This window comes from Macaca thibetana, chromosome 2 (assembly GCF_024542745.1).
Source record: "Macaca thibetana thibetana isolate TM-01 chromosome 2, ASM2454274v1, whole genome shotgun sequence".
NCBI classification, from domain to species: domain Eukaryota; kingdom Metazoa; phylum Chordata; class Mammalia; order Primates; family Cercopithecidae; genus Macaca; species Macaca thibetana.
In genome coordinates, this window is record NC_065579.1 from 2703057 (window position 1) to 2727986 (window position 24930).

The following is a 24930-nucleotide window of genomic DNA, read 5'->3' on the forward strand; positions in this document are numbered from 1 at the left end:
CTCTGTGAGGACATACAAACTGATTTCCAAGATACATTGTTAATGTTTTAAAAAACCAAAGAGTGTATGCAATATGCAAACACTTGTGTAACATGAGGGCAAATGAAAGAATGGAGTGGAACAGATAGGAGGTGAAGGAATCACGCTACTTTGATTTTACCTATTTGTATAATTTTTGACTTTACAGGCTTGTTAATGGTTTACATATTCAGAAATTAAATTATATCAACAAGAATCAACAACAAGGAAAATAGATCACAAATAAATGGCATTATATTTCAAATAAATAATATAGTGATAAAGAAAAAACAAAAATTAATACAAGTAACTTTTAAAAATAGTGCTTTGGGCCAGGAGTGGTGGTGGCTCATGCCTGTAATCCCAGCACTTCAGGCGGCCAAGGTGAGTGGATCTCCTGAGGACAGGAGTTTGAGACCAGCCTGGCCAACATGGTGAAACCCTGTCTCTATTAAAAATACAAAAATTAGCTGGGCGTGATGGTGGGCACTTGTAATCCCAGCTACTCGGGAGGCTGAGACGAGAGAATTGCTTGAGCCCGGGAGGCAGAGGTTGCAGTGAGCCGAGATAGTACCACTACACTCCAGCTCCTGCTGGGCCACAGAGCAAGACTCCGTCTTAGAAAAAGGAATAATAATGCTTTGTATACCTTCAGTCATACCTTTAAAGTCAAAAAACACTTTGACGAAATCCTAAATAAGCTCTACTGTGGCAACTACGGAGGTGCCCCACTGAGACCTCCCTTCAGGGAAGTCCGCTGCAGGAACAGTTGACAGCTACACCATGGCAACCCCTGCAACTTCACAGCCATGGCGTGAACGCCGCGACCACACGTGCCTGGCCTGCCCTCAGCCAATGGCCGCACACGGAGGGATCGCAGGACCATTCCTGGCCAACACTGGTCTCCTCTAACAAACAACCTTTCCTTGGGGCTTCCCCAGGGTCCCAGCCAAGACTCTCAGACGACAAACACGGCAGTCTGAAGCTCTGCCTCCCTAATCTTCCTTCCTTGCGATTTCTTTTTTTTTTTTTTTTTTTTTTTTTTTTTGAGACGGAGTCTCCCTCTGTCCCCCAGGCTGGAGTGCGGTGGCCGGATCTCGGCTCACTGCAAGCTCCGCCTCCCGGGTTCACGCCATTCTCCTGCCTCAGCCTCCCGAGTAGCTGGGACTGCAGGCGCCGCCACCGCGCCCGGCCTCCTTGCGATTTCTTACCACACTCTGTATTGCAATCAAAAGCTTTCCCCGCCTTTTTCTGCCCCTTCCCCCTTGAAACATTCTAGGCATTTCCCTAATCAATCTCTTGCACATCTACCCCTATTTTGGCATTGACTTCTCGGAGGATCCAAGCCGACACATCTACTTAGTAAGTTTTGCCGTCTGTAATGGTATGAATGTAGCGATTCTGAAACTACGTTGTGTGTATTGTAGGACTAATCAATTGAGTAAATATATTGAGATGGGAATTAGGGTCTAACTGCAGGAGAAGGAGGAAACAAATTTGGAATGAGATAAGCAAGGAAGAATGCTTTGTGTTGAATTGGAGTAGATCAACATAACCTCATGATTTTATGAATAAATAAATAAAATCACAAGGTTACACTGACTTTATATGTATGCCATAGATAGAGTGTGTGCATGTGTGTGCTTTTGTGTGATGATATGATATATACATCTTGTAGCTCTGTCCACTGACAGGGGCAGGATGAACAATGCCCCGAGCCCCACTGGCGATGAGCTCACCTGATGCCCAGATCTTGGCTTCTAAATTTCATTAAAAGGAGCTAGGTAGAAAACACACATTTACAGAGAGACCCGTATGTGAAAGTTCATAGCATCATTATTCACAATCACCCAAAATCCAAACATTTTTATCCAGACATCCATTAACTAGTGAATGGATGTTTTAAAAATATAGTATAGCTGGGCACGGTGGCTCACGCCTGTGATCCCAGCACTTTGGGAGGCCAAGGCAGGCGGATCACGAGGTCAGGAGATTGAGACCATCCTGGCTAACACGGTGAAACCCCGTCTCTACTAAAAATACAAAAAATTAGCCGGGCGTATGTTGGTGGGCGCCTATAGTCCCAGCTACTTGGGAGGCTGAGGCAGGAAAATGGTGTGAACCTGGGAGGCAGAGCTTGCAGTGAGCCAAGATCACTCCACTCCACTCCAGCCTGGGCAACAGAGTGAGACTGTGTCTCAAAAAAGAAAAAAAAAAAAAAAAAAAAAAATATATATATATATATATATATATAGTATAGGTGGCTGGGTGCGGTGGCTCACGCCTGAAACCCCAGCACTTTGGGAGGCCGAGGCAAGTGGATCACCTGATGTCAGGAGTTTCAGACTAGCCAGCCAAGATGGTGAAACCCCATCTCTAATAAAAATACAAAAATTAGGTGAGCCTGGTGGCTCATGCCTGTAGTCCCAGCTACTCGGGAGGCTGAGGCAGGGGAATCACTTGAACCTAGGAGGCAGAGGTAGAAGTGAGCCGAGATTGCACCCACTGCACTCCAGCCTGGGTGACAAAGTGAAACTCTGTCTCAAAAAAAAAAAAAATTAAATTAAAAAAAAAATATATATATATAGTATAGGCACACAATAGAATACCATTCAGCAATACAAAGGAATGAACTACTCATGCATTCTGCAACATGGATGACTCTCAAAAACATTACACTAAGTGTTCAAGAAGCCTGGCACAAAAGGCCACGGATTGTATGATTCCATGTAGATGAAAAGTCCAGGAAACGCAAACCTACAGAAATAGAAATCAGTGGCCGCTCGGGGCTAGAGGTGTTCGTGGAGACTAACTCCCAGTGGTGGAGAGAGAGAATTCCGAGTGACGGAGTATTCTGAAAGTGGACGGTGGTGGTGGGCGCACAACTCTCTAACTGGAGACCTGCCCACTGTTTGCTTTTGCAGTCTCAGGTCCCAGTGCTTCCCTTCATGCCCCTTAAATTCTCCTCAATGTGTCCCAAAGGAGCCTCATGCTTTCAAGCCTCTGCTCAGGATAGTCCTCCTGTCCAGCAGGTAACTCCTCCCAGTCCCCACCTATGGCAGCGTTACTTACTTGCCATGGCCCAGAACAAATGTCACTTCCTCTGGCCTGCCATCGTCTATCCCTTCCTTCTATATAGTCTCACCGAACATTCTCGCACACCCCTGAGAATCTTCTTCACTCTAATTCTTCGGCTGTGTCTACGCATGGCTGTCTCCTCACCACTTGACAGGGAGCAACTTCAGGGCAGGGACAAGATCTCATTCTTCTACGTACCTAGCAAAGTGTCAGGTACATGATAGCATTTGACAAATGATGGATGGATGAGAGGATGGATGGATGGGTGCATGGATGATGGATGGACAAAGCTATGAAGAACAAGTGGGACTGAAGCCAGTGGAAAATGGACAGGCTGGTTTAAGCAAAGGTGAGCCGGTTGTTAGGAAAGGAATTTTTAAAAGACTATAAAACAATGACTTTGTGTAAAAGACCATGGTGAAGAAGATAACTGTCTCTTACCTTCATCAAGCAGCCAGCAAACACAAGGAAGCCTTTTGAATGTAGATGCTTGGCCAACGAGAACCCAAATCCAGAGTCACAGCCTGTGACCAGGACAGCTTTGCTGCCAACCTGTTTTACAAGGTCAGACTCCATGTTAGGAACCAGGAGTACAGGGGCAGAGTGGCCAGGCCTCGCCACCCTCTGTGCAGTGAGAGCTAGTGCTTCCTGAGTGGCCCCAGCCTGGCCCTCCCTACCTTGTTCTTGCTGTCTGGAGAAGCACCAAGGTATAGCGGAAAGGCCAGGTTCTAACCCAGACTCTGCCACCAACCAGCAACGTTGCTTGGGAAAATTACTCCTGCCTTTAGAATCTCATCTACAACCCCCCATGCTACATGTGAGAAACAGTGGTCTTTGTTTAAATGCTCAGTGTAGTTAGTGATAGAGCTGGAACTGAAACCAGGGCTAAGAGATTCCAGAGTCTAAACTCTTCTTTCTTTCTTTCTTTCTTTTTTTTTTGACATGGAGTTTCGCTGCTGTTGCCCAGGCTGGAGTACAGTGGCGCGATCTCGGCTCACCGCAAAACCTCCACCTCCCGGGTTCAGGTGATTCTCCTGCCTCAGCCTCCCGGGTAGCTGGGATTATAGGTATGCACCACCACGCCCGGCTAATTTTGTGTTTTTAGTAGAGATGGGGTTTCTCCATGTTGGTCAGGCTGGTCTCGAACTCCCTATCTCAGATGATCCATGCACCTCAACTTCCCAAAGTGCTGGGATTACAGGCGTGAGTCACTGCGCCAGACCTCCAGAGTCTAAACTCTTAACCCCTAACTTGCTGGGTGGGGCTGGGAGTTCTGGCTCCACACTAGGCCTCCACCGATACCTTCCTGGCTGGGAGGGGCTGGAGTGCCTCATTACTGCTTCCTTCCCACATGGAAGGATGGGGGTATGTGAGCTCATTACTGATGAGGGGCTTTGGGGGAGGTTTAAGCGAGAAAGTGGCTCCGAGTGTCCTGGAAACACTAAAGCCCCACTGTGAGGGTAGCTCAGGGCCCAGGGGCCCAGAGGCAAGGGTTCTGACCATCCAACTGGCTCCCAGGTAGCTGGGCTTCCACTCACCGGCTCCACTGCACCGGCATAAGTCCGACGGCCAGTCGGGATAAAGGAAGTAGAACCAAGCAATAGTGGGCGTCTGCAAGAGAAAAGGAAGCCGTGAGTACAAGGACAGACCTTGTTCCTGGGCAGAAGCAGCTAGACAGACCCTCAGCCACACTGGCTGTCTCTGCAGCCCCGGCTCCTGGAGACAGCTTGCTGTACAACTGAGTAAGAGGCCCTCTTCCACCAAGGCTGCTGGCTGACAGGAAGTGAGCCAGCATTTGCTATGGCTATGTTTGCCACTGTCCAGGAAGAGCCTTCCTGAGAATAAAGTCAATTTCGAAGCTATTTTTGTTGGGCAGGCTCTGCCAAACCCTGGCCATCCAGTGTCCACTCCAACGAAGGTCCATTTTCTGCTTTCTAAGGTGACATAGATAGGTAATGTTTCAAGCTAATTCAAGTGTGAACTATCCTTGCAGTAGTATAGCTTTGCTAAAGCCTTCTACAATTTCGATGCCTTAATCCCCAGTAGGCTAAGCTTCCTGATAGTTATTTCAATCATACTTTTTATTTCAAAATAATTGTAGATTCGCATGCAATTAAGAAATAATACAGAGAGATGCCAGATCTTACCTAATTTCCTCTAAGGGTAGCATCTTGCAAAACTGTATTACCGTATCACAACCAGGATATTGACATGGATACAATAAAAATACAGAAATTTCCATCACCATGAGAATCCTTCATGGTACCCTTTTATAGCCACACCTACTTTCTTCCCACCCCACACCATCTTTAACCACCACAAATCTGTTCCCCATCTCTATAATTTTAGCATTTCAAGAATGTTATGTAAATGGAATCATACAGTATGTATCCTTCAGGGGCTGACTTTTTTCATTCAACATAATCCTCTGGAGATTCACCCAGATTGTTATGTATCAATAATTTGCTCCTTTTTCATTGCTAGGTAGTGCTCCATGACACACGGGTATCACAATTTGCTTAACTATTTACCCACTGAAGGACGGCTGAGTTGTTTCCCATTTGGGCATATTATGAATAAAGCTGATTGAACGTTCCTACACAGGTTTTTGTGCAAACGTTAAGTTTTCATTTCTCTCGGATAGATGATCGGGGTGCAATTGCTGGGTCATATGGTAGTTGTAGGTTTAGTTTTTTAAGAAACTGACAAACTGTTTATGAAAGTGGCTGTAGCATTCTACACTCCCAGTAGCAATGTCTGAGCGACCCAGTTTCCCCATATCCTTGTCAGCATTTGGTGGTGTCACTATTTCTAGTTTGGCCATGCTGAAAATGGTATCATGATATTTCGCTGTGGTTTCAATCAGCATTTCCCTAAAGGCTAATAGTGTTGAACATCTTTTCATGTTTATGTGTCACCTGTCTTAGTCTGTCTGGGCTGCTATAACAAAATACCATAGACTGGGTGGCTTATAAACAACAGAATTGTGTTCCTTACAGTTCTGGAAGCTGGGGAGTTGAAGAGCTAAGTGCCAGCAGACTGTATTTGGTGAAGGCCCACTTTCTTCATAGACAGATGTTTTCTCACTGTAACCTCACACATGGCAAAGGTCTCTTTTATAAAGACACTAATTCCATTCATGAGGGCTCCACCTTCATGACCTAATCACGTCCCAGAGCCCCTACCTCCTAGTACCAATACCTTGGGGGTTAGGACTTCAACACAGGAATTTGAGGAGAACACAAATATTCAGATCATAGCACCATATGTTTGGTAAAATGCCTCTTCATGTCTTTCGCCCATATTCTATTGAATTGTTTGTTCTACCCCGTTGAACGTTGAGAATTCTTCAGATGTCCTACCTGCTAGTCCTTTGTTACATATGTGGCAGGCAAAATTTTTCTCCTAGTCTATAACGTGCCTTTTTATCCTCTGTAACAGGGTGGACTGCAGGGGAAAGTGTCTCACCTGGACTCGGAATCAGGAGACCAGGGGTTGTAACCCAGACTCTGCTACCAACCAACTACTTCTGCCTCCAGGATGTGTGTCCTCATCTACAATCACCCATGCACCACGTGGGACAACAGAGGAGTTTTAAATGCCCAACGTAGTCAGTGATAAAGCTAACTAGTAAAACCAGGGCTGAGAGAGTCCAGAGTCTAAACTCTTAACCCCTAAATAAAATCTCATTTTTCCTTTTATGGGGCATGCTTTTGGTGTCAAGTCTCAGAGCTCCTTGCCCCCAGAACACAAAGATTTTCTTCTATGTTCTTTTCTAAAAGTTTTATAGTTTTGGCTGGGTGCGGTGGCTCACGCCTGTAATCCCAGCGCTTTGGGAGGCTGACGTGGGCAGATTGCTTGAGCTCAGGAGTTCGAGAACAGCCTGGGCAACATGGCGAAGCCCCATCTCTACAAAAAATACGAAAATTAGTCAGGCCTGGTGGCTCACGCCTGTAAGTCCCAGCTACTTGGAAGGCTGAGGCCAGAGGATCAACTGAGCCCAGGAGGCGGAGGTTGCAATGACCTGAGATTGCGCCACTGCACTCCAGGCCTACGGGACAGAGGGAGACCCTGTCTCAAAAAAAGAAAAGGGTTATAGTTTTATGTTTTACATCTTAAGTCTATGATCCATTAATTTTTGTATAAGATGTCAGACCTAGGTCTAAGTTTTGTGTCCATTTGCTCCAGCGCCATTTTTTGAGAACGTTGTCTTTCCGCCATTGAATTGCTTTTGCACTTTTGTCAAAAACTGGTTGGGCATATTTGGGTGGGCCTATTTCTGGATTTTCTATTCTGATTCATTGATATATGTGCTGCTACTTTATTTTTCTTCTTCAAAATTCTTTTAGCTATTCTATTTCCTTTGCCTTTCCATATAAATTTTAGAGTAATCTTGTCTTTATCTATAAAAAATATGACTGGGATTTTTATAGAAAGTGTGCTAAACCTGTGTGTCAATTTGGGGAAAGTTGGCATCTTTACTTTGTTGAGTCTTCCAATTCCTGAGTACAGTATGGGGTTTCCATTTACATAGATCTTTGATTTATTTCATCAGTGTTGTGTAGTTCTCAGCATTTAAATCCGATACAAGCAGCCAGGAATGGTAGGTCATGCCTGTAATCCCAGAACTTTGGGAGGCCAAGGCGGATGGATCACCTGAGGTCAGGAGTTCGAGACCAGCCTGGCCAACATGGTGAAACCCTGACTCTACTAAAAATACAAAAAACCAGCCGGACGTGGTGGTGGTGGGGGTGCCTGTAATCCCAGTTCCTCAGGAGGCTGAGGCAGGAGAATCGCTTGAACCCAGAAGGCGGTCAAAGTGAGCCGAAATCACACCATTGCACTACAGCCTGGGCAACAAGAGCGAAACTCTGTCTCAAAAAAAGCCAACCAAACAAAAACAAAACAAAAAACAAATCCTACACATGCTTTATTATGTGTAACATGTTTGTTACACCTATTTCTCTCTTTTTTTGAGCAACTAGGAATGGTATTGTTTTGTTTTATTTTATTTTATTTTATTTTATTTTATTTTTTGAGACAGGGTCTCACTCTGTTGCCTAGGCTGGAGTGCAGTAGCGTGATCTCAGCTCACTGCAACCTCTGCCTGCCACACTCAAGCAATCTTCCCACCTCAGCCTCCCCAGTAGCTGGGACTGCAGGCATGCACCACCACGCTCAGCTAATTTTTGTATTTTTTGCAGAGACAGGGTCTCACCATGTTGCCCAGGTTGATCTTGAACTCCTGGACTCAAGTGATCCTCCCACCTCATCCTCCCAAAGTGCTGGGATTACAGGCAGGAACTTCCACATCTGGCCGAAATGGTATTGTTTTAAAATTTGATATCCATGTGTTCATTGCTAGTATACAGAAATGCAATTGATTTTTGTGTGTTATCTTGTATCTTGTAACCCTGCTAAACTTACTCATTAGTTCTGAGAGAGTTTTTTGTGGATGCCTCGGGATCTTCTATGTACACAATCATGTAATCTGCAAATAGTGAGTCTTATTCCTTCTTTTCCAATCTATATGACTTTTATTTCCATTTCTTACCTTATTGCACTGGCTAGAAATTACAGCATTATGTTGGATAAGTGGTGAGACTAATATCCTTGGTTTGTTCCCCATCTTAGGGGCAAAGCATTCAGTCTCACCCTTAAGTATGTTAGCTGAAGGCTTATGGTGTATACCCTGTATCAAGTTCAGGAAATTCCCCCTCTATGTCTATTTTTCCTGAGATTTTTGAAATCATAAATGTGTGCTAAATTTTGCATTTTCTGCATTGATAGAGAGCATCATGTAAGTTTTCTTCTTTTAGTTCATTAATTTGGTGGATGAGATTCATTTTCAAATAACGAACCATCCTTATATCCCTGGAATAAACACACATGTTCTGTCTTACTAGGCTGGTCATTTGGCTAGAGAGAGCAAATTTTTGGGGGAGCTTTTTGCATCTGAGTTTACCGGCATTTCTGGGTTGCCAGCTTCTTCAACTCCAAATCTGGGACATAAGAAACAAAAAGAAAACCTAGAGAACTCATCACTGTGTTGTTTCTTGGGTCCTGAGGTCCTTAGCTGGTCTGCCTTCTTCTCTCTGCCTTTTAAGAGGCCTTTTATATATTACATATTTACTAAATTATTTATAGTTTATGTAATATCCAGGGTTTTTAGTTGTACTTAACAGAAAGAATAGAGAAAAGTACATCTACTCCATCTTCCCAGAAGCAGAGGTCCTGTTAGTTTTTAAACGAATATTAACCCAGTAATGACAAGTGGAGGAGGGAGTGGTGAATGAGCAGGTGGTAATGGGGGAAAAGAGATGGGAGATAGACTTACCGTTTCTGTATACCATTTTACGGCATTCACATTTTGTTTTTTGTTTTGTTTTGCTTTGTTTTTGAGACAGAGTTTCATTCTTGTTGCCTAGGCTGGAGTGCAGTGGCACGATCTTAGCTCACTGCAACCTCCGCCTCCCGGGTTCAAGCAATTCTCCTGCCTCAGCCTCTTGAGTAGCTGGGACTACAGGCTTGAGCCACCACGCCCGGCCAATTTTTGTATTTTCAGTAGAGACAGGGTTTCATCATATTGGCCAGGCTGGTCTCGAACTCCTGACCTCAAGTGATTCGTCTGCCTCGGTCTCCCAAAGTGCGGGATTACAGGCATGAGCTCCCCGCACCCGGCCTGCCATTCAGATTTTGTACCATGTGAATATATTCCCTATTCAACATATTAAGCTTTTAAAAAAATTATTAAAATATGTTCTTAAAGAACGTTAAATTCACTAGACTGAAATGAGGGTTCTCTAGGAAAACCCACCAAGGTAACCCCCTGTCCTTTTGCTCTGCCACACAGGAGTCTCTTTGGAGTTTAAGTCTGCGTGTGGATGGCCTTGAGTGAGCAGGATAGTGTGGTCGGTACACCTGACGCTCGTGAATGACTCCATCCAAAGAGCATCGCTCTGTTTTCCCACGACCCCCAGTGTGGCTCTGCAGAAAGAATGAGAAGCTGTCATTGAAACCGCCATTGCGAAAAACTGAGACAGTGAAAGAGAGCGGACCTAACCAGCTCCATCTTACTTCTAACCTCCAAGCTGTCCTTGTTCATTCCAAGCTAGCTGTGGGCTGAGCTAGCTTTGGGAGGAACTTAGTTTATAGTTTATAGTTTTATTTTTTTGAGATGGAGTTTCACTCTTGTCACCCAGGATAGAGTGCAGTAGTACGATCTTGGCTCGCTGCAACCTCCATCTCCTGGGTTCAAGCGATTCTCCTGCTTCAGCTTCCCAAGTAGTTGGGATTACAGGCACTTGCCACCACGCCCGGCTAATTTTTGTATTTTCAGTAAAGACGGGGTTTTGCCATGTTGGCCAGGCTGGTCTCGAATTCCTGACCTCAGGTGATCTGCCCACCTCAGCCTCCCAAAGTGTTGAGATTACAGGCGTGAGCCACTGTGCCCAGCCTATAGTTTACAGTTTAAAACAAAGATGGCAGCCCTTTCCCAAAACAAACCTCCTTCTTGCCTGGGTATTAGACTGTTTTTGTAGGACTAACAAATTAGGCACAAGATTAGAAATTATAAACTATAATTTACAGTCATGCAGCTGGAAGCTACAAGATTCTGACCTCCCTAAACTGCTCCTAAGGTCAGTGCTTGAGATATTTTGCAGACCCTGCCCTTGATGGGTCAGCTGGCACCACCCAGATGGATAAACTGGCTCATCTGATCTTGTGGCCCCGACCCAGGAACTGACTCAGCGCAAGAGGATAGCTTCAATTTCCCATGATTGCATCTCCGGCCCAACCAATCAACTCTCTCTCACCGGCCTTCTCCCACCCACCAAATTATCCTTAAAAACTCTCGATTCCTGAATACTTGGAGAGAGTGATTTGAGTAAAAACTCTGGTCTCTTGCACAGCCGCCTCTGCGTGAATTACTCTTCATCTATTGCAATTCCTCTGTCTTAATAAACCAGTTCTGTCTAGGCAGCGAGCAAGGTGAACCCATTAGGCAGTTACATCCCTAGTGGAACTAGATGATTTATTCCTGTCTCCTTAAAGGCCACCCCCTTAGAACTTTTTTTTTCTTTCTTTTTTTTTTTTTAGACAGCGTCTCATTCTTTCACCCAGACTGGAGGGCTGTGGTGCAACCTCAGTTCACTGCAACCTCTGCCTCCCGGGTTCAATCGATTCTCGTGCCTCTGGCTCCAAGTAGCTGGGATTATAGGCATGCACCACCATGCCCTGCTAATTTTTGTGTTTTTAGTAGAGACAGGGTTTCACCATGTTGGCCAGGCTGGTCTTGAACTCTTGGCCTCAAGTGATCCACCTGCCTTGGCCTCCCAAAGTGCTGGGATTACAGGTGTAAGCCACCGTGCCCAACCTACCTGACATTTTTTAAAGTAATAAAAAGCAAAAAGGTTGTGGCCGGGAGCAGTGGCTCACAGCCTGTTAAAAAGCAAACTCCCAGGCCCCTCCCGTTGACATTCTGATTCAGTAGGAAGGGGCGCCCCAGAAATCTGTGTGTGTCATTCACCTCAGGGGATTCCAGTACAAAAGGTCCTGGGGGAAGAACTGGTTCATCTAGGTTCAGAGCAGTTGTTCTCTGGGCCCTTGTTTATCAGAATCACTTGGAAATGTGATCATGGTTGTGTGGTTATATTAATAAAACGAGTTCTTATCATTTAGAGATAAATACTAAAATATTTGCAAATGAAATACTGCGTCCAGGAATTGCTTCGAAAAAAATCTAGTATGGGGAGGGGGAGGAAAACGGAGACGCAGCTGAAACAAGATTGGTCATGTGCTGATAATTATGGAAACCCAGGTGATAGGTATACCAGCGATTAATATAACGCTTTCTACTTTTGCATTTGTTTGAGATTCTCCATAGAATGATTTTTTTTTTTTTTAATCACAGGGAAGTTCTTTAAAGTATTCCTTTGCCCGGCGTCACTCCTGACCCAGGGATGAGGCACAGATACTTTTCCCTCACTGTTCTCTAGGTGAGTCTAACCCACAACCAAAGTTCAATACCTCTGCCCTACAGAAAAAGAAAAAAAAAAAGGCCTATCCCCAGGGGGTTCCCCTTTGAGCCTCTTGACTGCCAAAGCCCCAATATCCCTGTGAACAGCTGGAGGCCACAGCCCAGCTGAGCTGTGACAGACACTGCTCTTTGCCTGCCAGCATCCATTCTTCTCATCTGCCTCACTAACCAATTTCTGGATTCTGTCCGGGACAGCATGTGCCCAACTCTTTCCAGACCACCACCCACCTGGTAGTCACGTGACCTGCCTCTGGCCAATAGCGTGCAAGCAGAGGTCGACTGTGATTGCTGAGTTTTGCTTTCCCAATGCAGGTGCGTTGCTTCTTCCTGCCTGGACTGAGGCTGGAGGTGGAGGACTATCACAGTATCCTGAGATCCTGAGCTGCCTTCAGAATAACACAGCAGAAAAAAACAAGGAGCCTGGGCTCCCCAAAGCCACAGTGGCCCTGGACTTCTAGGGGTTCCTGCTACTCTCAGTGTGAAGCAATCCCAGCAGATACACTGGTCTCCCAGGGCTAAGAATGCCCATGAGGCGTTAGGCCCAAAACCAGCACATAAAATACTGTGTATTTCCCTGGAGGGTCTCCTCTGCCCAGGAGGATCCTGCAGTGACAGCAAGCTGCTGGCCAACCAAGCCACTAACACCAACAGTTACGCCGGTCTCGGTCTCCCGGGAGGCACAAGTTAAGCTCAAGATGGTCAACACACTTTCTTTCTTTCTCTTTTTTTTTTTGGGACAGACTTTTGCCCTTGTTGCCCAGGCTGGAGCATGATGGTGCGATCTCGGCTCACTGCAACCTCTTCCTCCCGGGTTCAAGCGATTCTCCTGCCTCAGCCTCCCGAGTAGCTGGGATTACAGGCATGTACAACCACACCTGGCTAATTCTGTATTTTTATTAGAGACGGGGTTTCTCTATGTTTGACAGGTTGGCCTCGAATTCCCGACCTCAGGTGATTCACCTGCCTCAGCCTCCCAAAGTGCTGGGATTACAGGCGTGAGCCACCGTACCCTGCCGGTCAACACACTTTCTGAAGGGAGAACCCAAAGGGGTGGCTGTGAGATTCAAAAGACGAGAGCTTCCTGATTTTTGCCCTAACCCAGGAACAGAATTAGAGAGGGAGGAAGAGGTGCAGTCTGGCACCTCCCCAAGGCCCTGTGGAAGAGCCTGCATTTGAGAGTGCTCCCTATGCTGGCCAGGGCTTTCATTCTGGCTTCTCTATCTTACCAGTATGTGTGCCTATACCTTTTATTGTCCCCATCAGGAATCAGCAACAATAACCAGTAACCCAGTTTTCTGCTGAGAGGAGCCATGAGTCCATTTGAATCTAACAAGACGGGGCTTAGGAGGAACACAGGTCAGTGGCACAGGTGCAGCTCGGGAGAAATATGGCCTCGCAGCAGCATCTGTGAAAAAAATTCAGCCTGTTTGACCATGAATCACACATGTGATGTAGCGGCCAAAAGAAGCTATGTGAGCCTAGGCTGGACAGGAAAGAAACTAGGATAGGGGAGGCAAGAGCCCTTCTCTACTCTGCCTGGGTCAGTCCACCCTGGGAGCATCATGCGCTGCACCTGGCCTGGGAGCTGAGCACTGGTGACCAAAGTCCAGGAGGCGGGTCCCAGATGTGAGGGTAAGGCACCTGCTCCAGGGATGCCAGAGTCTTCTGGCAAAGCTGGAAATCTGAGAAATCTGAAATCGAAGGGCCATGGGGAGCCAGTAAGCACAGCAGGTTGTCAGGTGTTGGGGTTGGGGGCCTTATCCAGCCACTCCTGGGAAGGTTTTCATCTGGACGGAGCCATGTGTACTGGGTGACGCCTGCTCTGGGCATGTCAACAGTGGTGGTGTTTTGTTCAGGCACCACATCTTAAGAAGCAGCACAGGCAAAGTGCAGATCATTCAGGAGGCAGTCCTGGATGATAGTGGGCAAACCATGAGAGATAAACAAGGAAAAACCACGTGGGGGGAAAAAGAGTAGGTGAGTGGGTGGGTACTGAGGGGGCACAGTGCCCTGGGGAGAAGGGAATAACTCGCTCAGAGTGAATGCTGGGGCAGACCCGAGAACAGGGAGTGGCATTAACAGGAGAAAAGATTTCTGCTCAATAAGGACTGCATGAAAGAGATGTCCAAACATAGGAGGCCTGCTGTGAGAGGTACTAACCTCTCCATCACTGGACATATTCAAACAGAGGCTATAAGGTCACTTGTTAAGGATGCTATCAGCAAGATTCACTCACAGGTGGAGACAAGTATGAGGCCCTTTCCAACTGAGATTCAAGCAAAATGATCAGGCCAAAGGTTTTCCCCATCACTAAGACGTCCTGTGGGATCCTAGGCATGGTAATTACCCACCATGACAGCCTCCTTTTGCACCTGGGTCCCCCTCCACGCTGCCCACGCCTTCACCCTGTGACATTGACTCTACTCTGACGCAGCTCTGCGGCTGTCCACCCACCGCCCAGGCCAACCTAACCTAACCCCTCAACCTAACCAAGTTACTTCTCAGTCCATCCACAAGATTCCGAATTCCCTTTGACAACCTTTCTTTCCCCTCAAGTGAGCCAGGAGCTTGACTAATGCCTCACTTTCCTTAAATTTGAGAACAAAACCTTTGTAAAAGTATTTTAACTTCCTGTGGGATTATTTTCTCCTCTGTAAAAAAAACTCCAGAAATCTCTAAAAGCCATCATGGAGACAGATCTTGCCATTTTTATTAATCACTCACTGAAAAAACAATTGCAGCAAGTCACCTTCTTTCAAAAGCCCTTCAACAAAGCCAAGCTCCGTCCCTGCTCTGATGGCAGGGGCCTCCTGCCACCTGTGCCAGTGGGGTATTCTAAACTCTTCTCACGCGGGGTCCTCAGGTAGGTGGAGCCCCAACTCCAAGCCACGCCTCTGTATCTCTCAGAAATAAATTCAAGCAAATGCTGCTAAAAGCCTGGCTGGGTGCAGTGAATCCCAGCACTTTGGGAGGCCGAGGCAGGAGGATCACTTGAAGTCAGGAGTTCGAGACCAGCCTGGCCAATATGGCAAAACCCCGTCTCTACTAAAAATGCAAAAAATTATCTGGGCATGATGGCATATGCCTGTAGTCCCAGCTACTCGGGAGGCTGAGGCGGGAGAATTGCTTGAACCCGGAAGGGAGAGGTTGCTCTGAGCCAAGAGGTTGCCACATTTCCTGGGCAACAGAGGCTCAGTCTAAATGCATGTTCTTCTAAACATATTATTGGCCTAGAAAATATCAGTGTTCTAGCTCCTGGGACTTTGAATTTAACCTAACCTTCAATTTCACTCCCCTCAAATATAACAGAAAGAAAAAGGCATTTCTTGTTTTTTCCTTGCTCAGACTGCAAAAGAGTCAACTGTGGCAGCAGAGCCCACTGAATCCTCTGGGAAAAGGCAATTCCAGAAGCTCTCAAAGAAGAACAGCTGCTTGTCTAATTTGTACTTACATAAAGCTGCCTCAAAATCACACAAATGATTCAGTGAAGTCTTGGGACATTTCAGTTAACTGATTTCATGCATAAATTTTTAAAAGAACAGTTATCCAGGTGGCTAAAGTGATGAGCCACATAAAATAATGTACCTCCTGGCACGATGGGCTGAGAAAAGTACCACTTCACTGCCGCGGGCTTCTTGCCACACGAACCCAAACTGAGAGACACTGTACAACATAACCAGCCAGAGTGTCAAGGTCGTGAGCGAAAAAGACTGAGGACCTGTCCCCGGTAGGAAGAAACTAAAAACACATAACACTTCCGTGCCATGTGAGACTCGGGATTCGATCCTGGACCAGAAAAAGGTCCGTCAGCCGCTGCTTGGCGACACTGGAATGAGGTCTGCAGACTAGTTAATAGTATTCTATCAGTGGTAATTTCCTGATTTTGATCATTGCAGTATGGTTTTGTAAGATGTTAACATTTAGGGAAGTTAGCTGAAGGGGATCCAGAAACCCTTTCCAACAAATTTTGCAACTTTTGTGTAAGTCTAAAGTTATTTCAAAATAAAAAGGGTTTTAAGAAGTGGTTATGGCCGGGCACGGTGGCTCATGCCTGGAATCCTAGCACTTTGGGAGGCCGAGGCAGGTGGATCACCTGAGATCAGGAGTTCAAGACCAGCCTGGCCAACCTGGTGAAACCCCATCTCTACTAAAAATATAAAAATTAGCTGGGCGTGGTGGCGGGCACCTGTAATCCCAGCTACTCAGGAGAATGAGTTGGGAGAATCACTCGAACCCAGGAGGCGGAGGTTGCAGTGAGCCAAGATAGCACATTACACTCCAGCCTGGCGACACAGTGAGACTCCGTCAAAAAAAAAAAAAAAAAAAAAAAAAAAAAAGCGGTTATGAAAGATATTCCTCTTTGCCCTGTGTGCCCTGGGAATATGTCTTCCCAGGACACCTCTGAGTTTCCTCTGCTGGGAGACATAGGTATTGAGGGACATCTTTGAGAATCAGGCCTCATTACTGCCTATGCCGTCCATGTGTGAAAAGCTCTGCTTGCCCAGAAAGTCACCCTCAAAGCCACCACCACTTCTAGTTGCTTACCTTGCTCCATTTTCTCTATCACAGGCACTTAGGGTTTTTCCTGGGAGCCGTGACAGGGGTCTGGAGAGGCGGGTGGCCAGCATGGTAGCCACAGGTGGTAGAATGGCCCAGTTCCTCCCAGTGGTTCTGAAACACAAACGCACCCTCAGCATTACTTTGTTGCCTTCAGGGCTTTAATCAGGAGTAGTCATGTTTCTTTCAGGTTGTGAAAGTCAAACTGGGCTGCATCTGTTCCACCCAGCTCCAGTCCTGGTACCAGGCAGTCCGCTCTGGGTCCTCTCTCAAGCTGCAGCCCCATGATAGAAAGAGTCAGGAGCCAGGGTGCCTGGAAGCCTGGGTTCTGGCTCTAGCTGTGCCACCGAACGCACTGGGCAACCCTGGGCAAGTCATCACCCATTCATAACGTGAGCAGGGTGGCCCCATCAGTGATCCTCAAACTCCCAACCGCTGGGAGACTCGAGGACCCAACCCCTCAGGGATTCTGACTCGGTAAATCCTATTCCTCTAACCTGCTGAAACACCCACCTGTGGTGCCCACCTGCCCCTGCAGGCAGCTTGGCCCCATGCCACATAGCATCTGACTCAGCTGTCCACCTCTTTCCCCCATCCCAACAAACAAGGGGGCTCTGGCTCTGAGGCTGAATTAATCAGTAATTCATTATAGCATGGAGTTTGGAGCTGCCAAATAAGCGACTCTTGTAATTGACAGACACACACACACACACACACACCCTCCACGTCCCTCCCCATTTGAGGTTAAAGCAACCTTATTGCAACAAGAATCTCTTAGTAACACCTTAAGGCTACTGGGCGCCAGGACTCTTCAGCGTTATTGACTGCTGATCAGCACGGGCGTGCGTTGCCCTCCGATTCTGTTAACAGTGATTCCTCCAGGCCTAAGGGAAGGCAGGCGGGCTGCTGAATGGGTTCTAGCCTCTCCTCTGCCTACCTGGCTGTAGTCTGTCACACAGTTCCTGGGAACAAGGTACTGCCTGGGAGGCTCCTCCCCTGCCTGTTGGCTGCTACCCCAAACCTGACTGACAGCCAGCCCCCTGGGGCCAGAGGTCAGCAGTGTTGACTAAGCAACCACTGCCATGCGCCCTGTTGGAGGGAGGTTTAATTTGTTTAATCCTCAGGAAAGGAAAGCAGGCAGGAATCTCTCTGGTGTTATCTTTCCAAAACTACAGTAAACTCTCGCTTGTACTCCTGCCCCTATTTGCCACACCCCATTCTCAGCACAGCAGCCCAGAAACCTATTTAACTCTAGTCAAGCTATGCGACTTATGTGTTTAAAGAACTTTCCATGCCCACTGGGGCTGGCCTCTCCCTCCCTGGAGGCCCCTAGCTCACCAGGCCACCCTCCTCTTTGCTCACTGCGCCAGCACTGACTCCGAGAGCTCCTCGCCTATGCTAGAGTGTTCCTGCCTCAGAGTCCTGGGTCCTCCTCTGCCCTCATCCTGGATGCTGAGTCCTCTGACTCCCTTACTAAAGTGGCTCCCATTCAACACACAGGTTGCTCTCTGTAAAATCACTCTCATAGCAGCTACCTTAATCCAAAATTACCTTGTTTACTTACTTTATCTTCCTCTACCAGATCATAAGTTCAGTGACACCAGGAACCCTGTCCACCTGGTTCACCACCAAATCCTCAGTGCCTAGAACGAGCTTGGCGCAGAGGAGGCACTCTGAGGCCCTGGAGAGTGGATGGGAGCTGAGTGAGTTCCCACAGGACAGTCTGGGGGTGGAAAGTTGGCCTGTGGCCACAAAAGAAGTTTCCATGGAAAGTTCCTTGCAGAGAACAGCAGAATGGAGCCCAGACTGGCTTTTTATAGTTTTATGGAAGGCACAGGCCCGTGCTGGCTCAGACTTTTTAATGAGGAAACCCCTCCTGCCATCAAAATACTGGCTGAGCACACACATCTCTACCTCCTCCCTCCAAGACCCAGGACCAGAGTCTGAGGTCACCATCACTGGGAGACTTCCCATCCAGTCATCTATAATCAAAGTCCTTTCCACCCCTTAGCTCAATGCCTGTGGCAGAAAATGCTTTAATATGATCTCCAAATAGACAGCTGCTTTCCATTTTGTTTTCCTTGAAGTCAGCAATATCTAAAAGTACTAAAGTCAAAATAGTTAAAAGTGCATAAAAGCTGAGTCCCTTGGACAATGCACTGTTCTCGATGTGGTCTGCTGCGTGCGTGTTTCTGAAACATGCAGCTATTTCCACTGCAGGGCTCCCAGGACTGCAGGGTTGCTGTCTGCCATCTTCATGTTTTGTGCCAGGCCTTATTCTCTATAAATAATAAGTTCTCAAACTTCACACACCATTCTCTTGCCTTTTAGTTTGGGAACAGAAATGGCTGTGGGAGGCGGATGCTCAGTCTCCTCAGCCTTGAAAGTCAGGTAATTAGTTGCCCCAAGGTGACTGAGCACAGGGGGCTTGACTCCCAGGGACCAAACTCATAAGATACTGTCACAGAATCAAAATGCTCACATAGCAACCTGGAATCTTGGAGACATTTTTCTATTGCTAGAAGCACTTGGGCCTTCTCTCAAGGGCCCTCTCCACTGTCAAGGTATAACTCATGGAAAGCACTCCTACTCCAGAAAAGAAGAAAACAGTGTGTGCGTCCTTGCCTCACTGCTGGGCTTGCTGTGTTCCATTCTGACATGACTATCTTGCAGAGGTCATGGCTGGGGCTTTCCTGTGAGGCAGCAGCAGGGGCTCCCCTCAAAGGGGCAGGCACTCCCAGTGCTAACATTCTCAACAGAGGCAGGGCGTCCGCAGCAAACAGGGTCACAGGAGGCAGGAAAGAGAACTCAGGTGTTTCTGGACATGAGGCCTACATGGGCCCTTGGCACTCCCAAGTGGGAGGGGAAGGTCCTGCCCCTGAGGAGGGCAAGCTGGGTTGAGGCAGGGTTTAGGCTCCAATGCAGAGAACCCACACTGAAGAGCTTCCGACCAGCCAGTTTCTGTGTCAGGTTCCCAAATCCTACAACTGGCAGCCTACCTAAACGCATTCTACTTGGCTGATTTGTTTGGCCAGCCTGATGTTTTAAAAAACAGTGTAACTAGGCAGCTAAGCTATGCTCGAACTCAATACAAACAGTTTGTACTTACTACGTTAAAACTATCCATGTCATCTTTGGTAATTGCCTGGATACTATGGGCATCTGAGTTTTGAGATTCCTGACCATATATATATATATACACACACATATGCACTATAATCAAAGAACTGTATTTTTATATATATATGTATTTATATGATATATAAATATATATGTTTGGCCATTCCTCTTCCGAATGGTTTGTAGAGTCTTGCTTGAAAGTTCCAGCCCAGCTCAGCTATACATGGGAGCTTCCTTGAGGTCATGCCAAAGGGAAACCTGACAAGTTTTCAAGCCCTCATTCAAAAAGACACCTAAGAGTCCTCAGAGAAGCACCATTCTGAAACAAAAGTCAGAAATAATTACACAGGAACTCAAGTGATATAGTAGACAATGTTCTCACCACCACTGTATCATACACGCAGACGTGACACTCACATAGTTTGTTTCACAGGGGCCTTCAATAAAAGCCAAGGGTCTAACATTAGGCACACCCACTGCAGACACCTTGACTGTCCTGAGAGACATTCCAGGCACCAGATTAGGCTTGGGTGATGACCAGTTCTCCTCCGATAACACACCACAAATACAGTCTCTGCAGTGACGACCTTTCCAGGGTCTGTCCTCCTCACCTGATGCCCCTCCTCTCAGACCTGCCCCTCCCCCATAGGATTTGGCCTCTGCAGCTGCAGAGACTGCGCTTTGGTCATGGAGGACTGAGCCAGGAAGAGACATCAGACCTAAGGTGAACACATTGTTCTGTCCCCTGGCACCGTGAGAGAATGCGAACCATGCTCTGCGGCGCAGGGCCATGCCATGGGGTTGCTGGAGGATGGCAGCTATACTCCACTGGGCCCTGAAGCCACAAAGAGAGGGAGAAAGCCAATCCGCAGGGGGTGGGGGGGTAAGAGGCTCATGCAGAAGGCAGCAGGGGCGGAGGTGGAGGGAGGGAGAAAAGCAACAGCAGCAGCCGCCGCTGCCCTCCTGCCCCCCAGCTCTGGAAGCCGGCCTGTGCCTTTACAGTTTCTGTGTAATGTAAGTCAGCTGATAGTTTCCGCTACTTGCCGCCAAATCAATAGCAGCTAAAACACACTGAAGGCAGAACATTATTATCTGTAACTTTTTATTTTTGTGGGTACATTGTAGTTGCATATATCTATGGGGTACATGAGCTATTTTGATACAGGCATACAATCGCCTCAGGGAAAACGGGGTATCCACCCCCTCAAGCATTTATCCTTTGCGTTACAAACAATCCAATTATACTCTTTTAGTTATTTTTATATGTATAATTAAATTAGTATTGACTGTAGTCACTCTGTTATGCTCACAAATCCTAGTTCTTATTCATGCTTTTTAACTTTTTTGTACCCATTGACCATCTCATCTTCTCACAGACCCTCACTACCCGTCCCAGCCTCTGGTAACCATCATTCTACTATATCGCCATGAGTTTAACTGTTTTAATTTTTAGCTCCTACAAATAAGTGAGAACATGCAAAGCTTGTCTTTCTGTGCCTGGCTTATTTCACTTAACATAATGACCTCCAGTTCCATCCATATTGTTGCAAATGACAGGATCTCATTCTTTTTTGCTGGCTGAATAGTACTCCATTGTGTAGAGGCACCACATTTTCTTTATCCATTTATCTGTTGATGGACAGTTAGGCTGCTTCCAAATCTTAGCTATTGTCAAAAGTGCTGGAACCAACATGGGAGTGCAGATACCTCTTCCATATACTGATTTCCTTCCTTTTGGGTATATACCTAGCAGTGGTACTGCTGGATCCTATAGTAGCTCTATTTTTCGTTTTTGGAGGAACCTCCAAACTATTCTCTGTTGTGGTTGTACTAATTTACATTCCCACCAACAGCGTATGAGGTGTATTAATTTTCAGTTTGGACCTCTATTCTGAGAATGCCTCATTTATAATGACCTTATAATGACAACAGGAACATGTGCTTCCCCCATTCCACTCCTCTTCTGTCCTTCCCCAAGACATAGTGTTACCCGAGCTGTCAAAACTGCCATAATTACAACTGCCAGGTCAAGCGGGCACTCTATCGCTAGGAGAACAGGGCTTGCCTACCAAGTTAAAGGCTGGCCACCAAACGACGGAGTCTCGGACTCTGTTCTTGGTCTGTTCTCAGCACCATGACGAGCACTGATAGCTTTAAATAAGATTCGCATGCCGCCAACTCCCAAAGGTTGACCTCCAACCCAACCTTCTCCCTTGAATTCAGACAACTGTGCATCCAACATCACCTGAACGTTTACTAGGCATCTCAAACGTAACCTGTCCAAAACTGAGCCTGTGCTATTATCCTGCAGACCTGTTCCTCTAAATCTTCCTCATTCTTGACTCCTCTTTCCTGCACACTCCACAGCCCGGTGCTCAGCAAATCCTATCAATGCCACCTTCACAATATATCTAGGATCCTCCACTACCAGCCTAGTCTAAGCCTTCATCCCTTCTTGCCTGGATTATTGCAATAGGCTCTCAACTAGACGCCTTCCTCCACTGTAGTTCCTCCAGATTCCGCTCAACACAGCCTGCAGGATCGTGCAGAAACATAAATCCGATCATGTCACGCCTCACCAAACTCCTGCCAGAGCAAAAGCCAAAATCTAGAGTTCGCCTACAAGGCCCTCCATGTTCTGGGTCTCCATTGTCTCTCTGGCCTCATTCCTACCTTGTTCACTGTACTTTGGTCACAGTGGCTTCCTTGCTGTCTTTGGAATATGGCAAGCCAGCTCCTGCTTTAGGGCCTTTGTCCTTACTGTTCCCTTTACCCAGAACCCTCTTGCCCCAATATCCACAGTCCTTTACTAAAATGTTTACTAAGACATTCTCTGGCCACCCCGTCTATCTCACCCCAACCCTGACTATCTATCCGCCTTCTCTGCTTCCATTTTTTCCTCCTCCTTGGCACTTTATTACATTATAGCATTCTATATATTATACATATTTATCTTGTTTGCTATCATTCAGTCTCATTAGAATATAAGCTCTTTGAGAACAGGAATTTTGGTCTGTTTTGTTCACCATTGTACAACATGTACAACAGTGCCCTGCACACAACAGACACAACAGACAATATTTATTTATTGAGATGGAATCTTGTTCTGTCACCCAGGCTGGAGTGCAGGGGCACAATCTTGGCTCACTACAACCTCCACTTCTCGGGTTCAAGTGATCCTCCTGCCTCATCCTCCTGAGTAGCTGGGGTTACAAGCATGCACCACCATGCCTGGCTAATTTTTGTATTTTTAGTAGAGATGGAGTTTCACCATGTTGGCCAGGCTGGTCTCAAACTCCTAACCTCAAATGATCTGCCCACCTCAGCCTCCCAAAGTGCTGACATTACAGGTGTAAGCCACTATGTCTGGGCAGTACATAATTAAATGAATTAAGAGAGTTTTGGCCGGGTGTGGTGGCTCACGCCTGTAATCCCAGCGCTTTGGGAGGCCGGGGCGGGCGGATCACTAGGTCAAGAGATCAAGACCATCCTGGCCAACATAGTAAAACCCTGTCTCTATTAAAAATACAAAAATTAGCTGGGCGTGGTGGCGTGCACCTGTAGTCCCAGCTACTCAGGAGGCTGAGGCAAGAGAATTGCTTGAACCTGGGAGGCGGAGGTTGCAGTGAGCCGAGATCACGCCACTGCACTACAGCCTGGCAACAGAGCGAGACTCTGTCTCAAAAAAAAAAAAAAAAAAAAAGTTTTAAGAAGAGGAGTGCCATTATCAGACTTACATTTTTAAAAAGATAACTCTCATTGGGTTAATAAGTTGAAAATGGACTAGAGCAGAAGCAGGGAGACCAGTTAGGATCTGTGGCAGTAATCCAGGGCCACCATGTATAGTCATGCAGGTTGTGTATTGCACAACTCCAGTGAGATGTGAAAACGTGTTCCTTAGAAATGTACAAAAAGGCTGCCAGCCCCGGTGAAAACCATGGAAGTGATTAGAATTGGTAAGTCTGGTTTTATATTGAAGGTAGAGTCCACTACCATTTACCAACAGATTGAGGGCAGGATATGAAAGAAGGAAGAATCAAAGCCATTTCCAAGATATTTGGTGTAGGTGTAAAAAATGACAGTAGTGCAAGTGATTAAGGAGGCTTTCTATTCACAAGTGCTTACTGCATTTCAAACCCGAGTACACAAGCTGAGCCCCCGAGTCCTCACCTGGCTCCTCCAAACCATATCTCCAACTATACTTTTCTCCTGTACTCATTAAACCACTTGCTACACCATCCCTCAACAAGCCCTGTACTTTCCAATTTCCGGGCCTTGCTCATCTGACCAAGTCCCAGCTGGTTCAAATAACTCTCCCAAGCTGCCTTTCTTAATCCCCTAATTCAAAAATCTTTCGCCCAATCTCCTCCCTTCTGTGCCTTGTAACAGCACCTACCTAGCCAGGGTCGTATTCGAAGGATTTGTTTATAAACATTCACAAGCCCCCATCCTACCACCGATCCCCACGGGGACTGTGAGCGCCCTACAGACAGGACCCGCATGTTGAATCACTCTCTTCTTGCTCATCCGAATATCTACTGTGTGGTCCCTAACAGGAAGCAGAGGCTCTGTAAATGTGTATTGGGTGAATACGAAAGCTTCACAAATTTCAAGGGTCAGCTTCCTTGCCGGCCAGGGATATATACGCCCTGTGCAGAGCCCGGCTCCAAAGCCTCTTGTAGAAAGAAGGACATTCACCAGGACATTTGCAGCGTCACAAAGGATCCTGGCAGCGCGAGGCCTGCAGGCGGCCCTCCATAAAGAAATATGTGCTTCTGCAACTCCTCAAAGTAGGAACTGCAGGGTGACTCTGCATCAGCTGACTACAGGCAGATTTCCAGGCTGGCTGGCTGGGGAAAAAAACCGCGGAGTTCGTCGCTGCGCGCAGCACCAAACCCTTCCCCAGAAGGGCGCAGCCTGGAGGCGGCCGCGCGCAGGACGCACGCCCAAGGCGCCGGGGCCGCTCGGGAGCGATTCGAGCGCTCACACCCACAGGGTATCTATTCGGCGCGCTCCAGCACGGAAGCAGAGCGCGAGAACGCCCGAGACCGCGGCGCAGCCAATCCCAGAGCCGCGCTCCCCAACGGCCGGCCGGAGGGCGGAGAGCGAGGGGGCTC

General features: G+C 47.0%; 1 protein-coding gene across 3 annotated transcripts in view; it reads right to left on the reverse strand.

Annotated features, from left to right (window-relative positions):
- Nucleotides 1–24930, reverse strand: part of BDH1 (3-hydroxybutyrate dehydrogenase 1) — a 65201-nt gene that overhangs the window by 20073 nt on the left and 20198 nt on the right. For 2 of the 3 annotated variants that reach the window (XM_050779204.1, XM_050779205.1), the window contains exons 2-4: nucleotides 16682–16807; nucleotides 4635–4707; nucleotides 3538–3648 (exon numbers count right to left, since the gene is read on the reverse strand). In XM_050779204.1, the coding sequence (XP_050635161.1) occupies nucleotides 3538–3648; nucleotides 4635–4707; nucleotides 16682–16764 (267 nt within the window). In that variant the 5' untranslated portion in view covers nucleotides 16765–16807. Of the gene's footprint in view, nucleotides 1–3537; nucleotides 3649–4634; nucleotides 4708–16681; nucleotides 16808–18257; nucleotides 18728–24930 lie in introns of those variants that run through there. The other variant, XM_050779206.1, reaches the window with a different exon arrangement.